This window comes from Oryx dammah, unplaced genomic scaffold (genome assembly GCF_014754425.2).
Source record: "Oryx dammah isolate SB20612 unplaced genomic scaffold, SCBI_Odam_1.1 HiC_scaffold_29, whole genome shotgun sequence".
NCBI lineage: Eukaryota > Metazoa > Chordata > Mammalia > Artiodactyla > Bovidae > Oryx > Oryx dammah.
The window spans coordinates 90,029,042-90,036,492 of NW_024070213.1; the positions used below are offsets into that span (position 1 = coordinate 90,029,042).

A 7,451-nucleotide genomic window follows, 5' to 3' on the forward strand; every position below is an offset into this window, starting at 1 on the left:
AATGGTACTGCCCTGCTTGCCTGCAGTGAGCAGTCTCTGTACAACTGTTGGCTGTTTTGAGACTGTGCTCCTATTCTGTAGGCAGCCTTCAGGCTTCACACACCGCACTTCTGTCCCAATAATCTGGGTAGATGACCTTAATAGGGACAGACAGATCCCTTGGGCCCCGGCCTCTTTCCCTTTCACCAGAATTTTGGGGACTTCTCCCCAGGAACAACACAACTGCTCAGAGATGAATGACAAAGGCGTTTTATTGAAGATTCACCCGAAGATGGATAAAGGGAAGAAGAGTGGACAGGATACTCAGGGGTTCTTGTCCCGACCTTGCAGGGTCAGTTGCTGCCCAGTGATGGAGAAGGAGTTTGGTCCTGATGTAGAGGGAGATGCAGGATCTGGTAGGAGGCAGCGTTGGGCTGGGAGGGGACACATGACCCTGATAATCCTGGAGATGAGGTACCTGGTTGGATTCTCCTCTGTCCATGGGAGGTAAAGAGTCAGCTGACACCTCTCCCATTCCAGCTGGATCACAAGCCCAAATCAGGAAGAAGCTACCAAACTCTAAGAGAGCAGAGTCCATGTGCTGGCACTGAGGTGACACTGGTAAGATGAGCCCCAGGAAAGGAGGGTGGAGGTGGGGGTGAAGGAAGCAGAGACACCAGGTCTGGGCAGGCTGGCCGCAGAGGGCTGCAGGGCTCCTGTCTCCTTTATCGGAAGGATTTCTTGGACAGGGTGGTGGTAGAGATGATCTTGCCGCTGGAACTGCCGCCGATGCCACCACCGAATCCAAAGCCACTTCCAGAGCCAGAACCCAGGCCAAATCCGGAGCTGCCTCCTAACCCTCCACCGAGGCCTACTGCGCAGGAGCCAGAGCCCAGGCCAAACCCAGAGCTGCCTCCTAACCCTCCACCGAGGCCTCCTACGCTGGCAGCGCCGCCAACCACAGCTGTGGGAAAAAGGCAAAGACAAGGTTACTCCATCAGTACTGTTACCGGGAATCTCACCCCAAACCAGGGCGAATAAGTGGCCACAGCAGGGAGCAGACAGTACTTACAGATGCTAACAGCACTCTGGCATTCTCCAGACATTCTGTGGGGGATAGAAAGAGCAGTGAACCTCAGCAAGCCTGGAGCCACGCTTCATTCAACAAGCCGGTGGCAGGCACCCTCCCCCTTGTTAAGCAGCTGAATTGAGGCCTGAATGTGAACCTGTCATGTAACAACATCCCGGTTTATAACACGCCAGCACTGAAGTGGTGCATCAGAGGCACCCTGGACTGGCCATGGCTCTGGACCCTCTCCATTTCCCCTGTTCCCATCCTGTCTTCCCCACTCACCGGCACTCCTCGCCCTCCAGCAGCTTGCGGTAGGTGGCGATCTCAATGTCCAGGGCCAGCTTGACGCTCAGGAGCTCCTGGTACTCTCGCAGCACCCGGGCCAGCTCCTCCTTGGCCTTCTGCAGGGCGGCCTCTAGCTCTGTGCGCTTGCTGTAGGCGTCCTTTATAGCCACCTCCCCACGCTGCTCTGCGTCGGCCACGGATCCCTGCAGAGTCTGGCACTGAAGACAATGGCAAGGGACAGGCAGTCAATCATTAGGGCCTGTTGTCAAGACCTCGAAATCTGTCCCCTCTCCTGTAGCCACTTTACTTGGCTTAGGATGTTAGGATTCTGTCTGTCCTCCCCACCTTCCCTGACTCATGAGAGTCCACCAATGTCCCCACATGACTGATTCAACAAAAATGAAACAATGAAAAAGAGCCAAGAAACCTTACTTACTGAGGTATCATATCATGTTAACTAGGTTACTGCTGAAAAGATTTGGGTATGACTTGTTCATTTTCAGTAACTAAGTCGTGTCCGACTCTTTGCCACCCCATGGACTGTAGCCCGCCAGCTCCTCTGTCCATGGGATTTCCCAGGCAAGAATACTGGAACGGGTTGCCATTTCCTTATGCAAAGAGCTACAAATCCCCTGCAGACCAGCTCAAGGTCTTCTAGCCTGATGCCTTGTCTGCTTGTCTACTCTGGAGACATGTCTTGGGCCCCTGGCCCTGTAGTGAGGCTCTCGGGTAGAGGTGACACCTACCTGCTTCTTGACGTTCTCAATCTCAGCCCGCAGCCTCTGGATCAACCTGTTAAGCTCTGAAATCTCATTCTTGGTGTTCCTCAGGCTGTCTCCATGTTGGTCCACTGAGGTCTGAAGCTGCTGGACCTGAGACCCAGGGAAGCAAGGGTCAGGGCTGTTTGGGTGGGGTCTATCCTCCAATGAACTCAGCAAGAATAGCCACAGGTGGCAGGGGTAACACAAAATGTCATATAATCTCCAGGCAGACCAGGATCAGTGATGCCCAGAAGAATCAGTTTACCTCTGACTTCTCCTGGGCTTGAGGTGATGATGGCTTGTTCACAGACATCAAAAGCAGAGCCCCAGAAGCCACCAACTCCGGAGAGACCCCCAGCACTCACCTTGGTCTGATACAGGGCCTCAGCCTCAGCCTTGCTCCTCTGGGCAATCTCCTCATACTGGGCCCGGACCTCAGCAATGATGCTGTCCAGATCTAGGTTGCGGTTGTTGTCCATGGAGAGGACCACAGATGTATCGCTGACCTGGGTCTGCATCTGGGACAGCTCCTGCAGGGAAAATGTCTCATATCAGGCCTACTGGAAGGTCTTCCCTAATCTCTGACACCAGAGACCCACCATCATCATGGAAATAGCCATGCCACAGGCTCAGATGGGAGCCGACTTGGCATTCCCAAAGTGTACAGAAGAGGAGGAGGGGTAAATGTCTATGTAGAAATCAAGTGGCTGGTGACATCTCAGGACAGAAGAGCAATGCCTGTAGTCTTCCCTGCTCCCTGAGGACCACAAGTCACTCCAGGTCAGGAGGCTCAAGTATGTTGGCATGGAAGGGAAGATAATGATCTTTCTCACTGGAGAAATGCTAGACGGCAATCACTTCTATCCCGTGCAAACTTCAGATCTAATCCTCTAAGACGACCCTGGTTTAGAGAATCTCTTGGTTTCAGTTGAATCTCTCACTTCAATCCTTTCTATCCATGACCTTGCTGAGAGCCCATGGCCCTGAAGTAAGGGAGTTGGAATCCTTTCAAAGGACTGTCAGTTCCAACCAGCAGCCTCACAGGTGGAGGCCTTCCCTGAATGGAGGGGGTTGAAGATGGAGTCCTCACCGCAGCATAGAGGACCCTCAGGAAGTTGATCTCATCGTTCAGGGCATCCACCTTGGCCTCCAGCTCCACCTTGCTCATGTAGGCAGCATCCACGTCCTGCAGAGGAGAAGGGAGGATAAGAGACAAGGTGCAAGCATTCCAATGAGGGGCAGGGGGCATTATGTGACACACAGAGGTAGCACCAGGTGAGGTGGTGAGGGCCTCTTCTTTGGCCCATTCTGCCCCTAAAGCCACCTGCAGACATGGAAGTTAATTATCCATACGGGCTTTTTTCACAGCCTTAATTCCTAGTTCAGTGAGATCTGGATAGTACCAAGGAAGGGGGTGGGGGTGGGGGAGAAGGTCAGGATGAACCAAACCCATGATTCAAGCCAAAGACCTCTCCTGAGGGGATTGGGAGCACATCCCTACCCTCCTTCAACCCTCACCTTCTTGAGGACCACAAAGTCATTTTCAGCAGCTGTGCGTTTGTTGATTTCATCTTCATACCTGGGAGTGGGAAGATGAGAAAGAAAGACAATAACTCCACAGAGAGCTAGTGTTTCTCACTCTTTCCTTCTGGTTTTCAAACATCTATTGGGAAAAATCCATCTAATTGGCTGCATTTTCCCATGTTCATGCAGATATTAATTTCATTTACATTTGCTGAGTAATGACCTTGTTTGAGATACCAGTCTAGATTATAGTTTATTCAGAGGAGTGAAAACCAAATTTTAAAGAAGACTGTTTGCAAGAGATAAGATGTGAGGAGGAGAACAAGCATGATCTGGCTGATTTTATTTCAGTAGAAGAGCTATCCTTTGGCCATTAGGTGGACTAAATTCTTAGGAGAGCCGATGATGCTCCACTTCTTTTTCTTTGGTATGAGAGTGAATTGAGAGAGGGAGCTAGTATTTTTCTCAGTTTCATCCCATAATGAACATACTAAGAGCTACTGTGCATTCAGTGATCATTATATGCCCAGCACTATGCTACCTGCTTTCTCTATCTCATTTAATGTCATTTAATTCTCTCAACCTATAAGGTGGAACTATTATTCCCATTTTAAAGATGAAGAAGGATTTCCTTGGTGGTCCACTGGTTAAGACTCTGCACTCCCTCTGCAGGGGGGCATGAGTTTGATCCTAGGTCAGGGAAGTAAGATCCGACAGTCTGCACAGTGCTGCCAATAAATAATAATAATAAAGATGAAGAAAATTAAGATTCAGAGAGGTTAAGCGAGCCAGCCGAGATCACACAGCTTCGTAAGTGGAGGAATCAGTATGCCAAGCAGGTCCATCTATCTTTACAGCCTGTATTCTTCTCACCCTGCTGTGTTACTTTTCATCTGTTTGGTATATGCCAACCCCAGCTCCCTGGATCTATCACTCATTTTCTGTTTGGGGCAACTTAGAGCTGACGACATCCTATTTTTAAAAGTGACCATGTAGATACAGAACAGACTGGAGGTTATCCCTGGCTCTTCAGGGTCTCTTCTGAGCCTGGGATTCTAAATGACTGAAGAGGAGACCCGGGCCAGGGCACAGTCAGACAGGTTTGTTGGACGGCATTCGCTCCCTACATACTTGGTCTTATAGTCCTCCACGCTGTCCTGCATGATCTTCAGCTCAGACTGTAGGCGTCCTTTGTCGTTGGCTAAGGTATCCACCTGCTTCCTCAGGGCATTGAGGTAGGCCTCAAAGAAGGGCTCAAGGTTTTTGACAGATGTGGCAGTCGTCTGCTGCTGGAGGAGTTTCCACTTGGTCTCTAGCACCTTGTTCTGCTGCTCTAAGAACCGCACCTGTATTTAACAAAGGCACCAACCGACAGATGAGAGGCTGAAACTCTGGCAGGAGGGCTGGACCACACCAACCCAGTCAACCCAAGCCAACCTGGCAGCCCGAGAGCCGCCAGAGTAAGGCCACCACCTTACAACCGCAGGCACCATCTGCTGGTGTCAATATGGCAACCCCCCTCCACGGAAGCAAGCGGCCCACATGTGTTGGGAAGAACAGAGCAGAGCCCACGCATCGGGGCCTGACTGTGCAGCAAGAACAACTGGACCACAAGGGTCCAGAAGCCCTAGGAAGAGTTGCTGGGAAGAACATTGAACTTCTATGAAATAATAAAACAAATTCAGGAAATACAACCAGAGCCTAGGGGCTGTTGCATTCGATGTGACCTCACCCAAGGCATAGGAATGATAAACTCACTGAAGATGTTTTTAAACAAGCTTTCTTATAAATGGACCTCATGTGTCCCTGTGAACCTGTGCACAATGGAATATAAAATGTTTAAGATCAAGCCCTAGACATATTCTGAGTCTCATAGACTCAGTCCTGCAAGGGAACTTCCCTGAACTTTCCCTCTAGGAAGAGACCTAGCCAGATAAACCAAGGTGTAGCGTGACATTTCCACATTATGTGCCTCAGAATAGAAAAGAAAGCAGGTAAGTGTGATTGATCATGATTTGAATTTAAACCGATGATGGGAGATAAGACAAGTAAGCACCCAACCGTCAGTCTTACTTTTACATCTGTAGGTCCTAGAGTCACAATGAAACCCTTTTAAGCTACTAGGGATTTCTTCAAGCTAGCAAGAACAAATATTCCCATTCAATCTACTCCAAGATCGTTCATTCTTGCCCCATTCATCTTAGAGAACTAAGACTTCATTGCACAGAGAACCAGGGCACCCTGGGCCAAATGTGCTACACCCATCCATTCAGTCATTCATCTTTGAATTAATGCCTCTCTGGAACTAATCTGTTTGCTATCATGCATCACACATAAACATAGCATACAGCGTAAAAGTCTTGAACCTCTACACCTTGCATGGAGAAGGAAAGTAGACCACAAAAAAAAAAAAAAAGGAGCAATTCAGCCCACTCCTCTTCAAAAAGACCCCAAAATGAGCAATTTTGCCCAGAGCCAAGAGGATGAACGCAGTGACTTTCTGAGGTCCTCGTGGGACCTGGAATCTGCCACTGGAGTCAGTCCCTTTCTCATTTGAGAAAGCAGCCTGGTTTTCTTCTGCTCCAAAATCGGAAGTGCCAGTAGTTAAGCAATCGTATTAACTAGAATGAATTAACTATATTATTAACCATGTTATTTCTGAAACCAAAATCTAGAGAAAAAGCAGAGAAACGATGAACCCACTTTATAGCTGGGGTGACTGGGCCCAGAAAAGTTGAATTATTTGCCCAGAAGCATATAGCAACCTCGGGGAAATTCAAACATTGAACTGCTTTGAGCATCCTATTTTCCCACTAGCCTCAGGACAGTAATGGTTCTTCTTAACCGGGTAGGAAACAGAGGCCCAGAGAAATCCACAGGTTTCCCAAGTCTGCAGCAGGCTTAGGGATGAGATGCTGGGACTCAGAAACTCTGGCTTCTACCGCCTTATCTGACCAAGGGGCCGCTCACCTTGTCGATGAAGGAGGCAAACTTGTTGTTAAGGAGCTTGATCTGCTCGCGCTCCTCAGTCCGGACCTTCTGGATCTCAGGGTCGATCTCCACGTGGAGTGGGGTCAGCAGGCTCTGGTTGATGGTGACCTCCTGAATCCCTCCAGCAGGGCAGACTGGGAAGCCAGCACCGCCTCGTCCACCAAAGGAGCCCCCGAATCCACCACCAAAGCCGCCGGCGCCAAAACCAGAGCCAAAACCTCCAGCAGCGCCAAAACCTCCAGCAGCCCCAAAGCCACCTGCAGCCCCGAAGCCAGCACCCTGCCGGCCCCCGGCCATGCTGATGGAGATGCTCTTGTTCCCCCCGAGGTTGTAGAGGCTTCTGCTGCCGAAGCCCCCAGAGGAGCAGCGGCCCGCACCCCCGGACATGGAGGCCGAGCTGAAAGCAGCCTTCCTGACCCCACCTACGATGGCCGAGCCGCAGCTAAAGCCTCGGGGCCCGCCTCGGACACCCTGCTGTCTGGTGATCATGACTGGAGAGAGAGGAGCAAGCTCAGAGTTGTCAGGGAGAAGCGAGAGGGGCCAGGTCACTGACTGCAGCAACACCAGTCTGGGTCTCTTATATGTGCTGGAGAGCAGGGCTTGGTTGCAGGGGCATAAAGGGAAAAATCTGAAACATCTCTGGGCTTGGCCTTTGGCACTGGCCCATCCTTCTTGCACCTGCTGAACATGTCACAAACACACCTACAGAAGTCATTCGGAGGGCACACTCTCTTCCCCGAGAAGCTGAACCAGTGTCCCAGGGCCTCCTGGGTCACAACCACTGACCCCCCACACACACACCCAACACTGCACTCTAATCTCACCAGCCTCCAGGGGCC

General features: G+C 50.7%; 1 protein-coding gene across 1 annotated transcript; it reads right to left on the reverse strand.

Annotated features, from left to right (window-relative positions):
- Positions 1-233: 233 nt before the first annotated feature.
- On the reverse strand, positions 234-7,178 carry KRT4 (keratin 4). The gene is made up of 9 exons (XM_040234199.1): positions 6,592-7,178; positions 4,753-4,967; positions 3,616-3,676; positions 3,188-3,283; positions 2,463-2,627; positions 2,083-2,208; positions 1,334-1,554; positions 1,052-1,086; positions 234-943 (listed from the first exon to the last, which is right to left on the reverse strand). Exons 1-9 carry the CDS (start codon positions 7,099-7,101, stop codon positions 705-707), a joined length of 1,668 nt encoding a protein of 555 aa, XP_040090133.1. The 5' UTR covers positions 7,102-7,178; the 3' UTR covers positions 234-704.
- Between the last annotated feature and the right edge of the window lie 273 nt (positions 7,179-7,451).

Excerpts from the sequence above, each read along its gene's own strand:
- KRT4 (XM_040234199.1), bottom strand. The coding sequence starts at position 7,101 with ATGATCACCAGACAGCAGGGTGTCCGAGGCGGGCCCCGAGGCTTTAGC. Across the intron at positions 4,968-6,591 it reads TTGCCTCCTTCATCGACAAG|GTGCGGTTCTTAGAGCAGCA; the intron begins GTGAGCGGCCCC and ends TGTTAAATACAG. Across the intron at positions 1,087-1,333 it reads CTGGAGGGCGAGGAGTGCCG|AATGTCTGGAGAATGCCAGA; the intron begins GTGAGTGGGGAA and ends TATCCCCCACAG.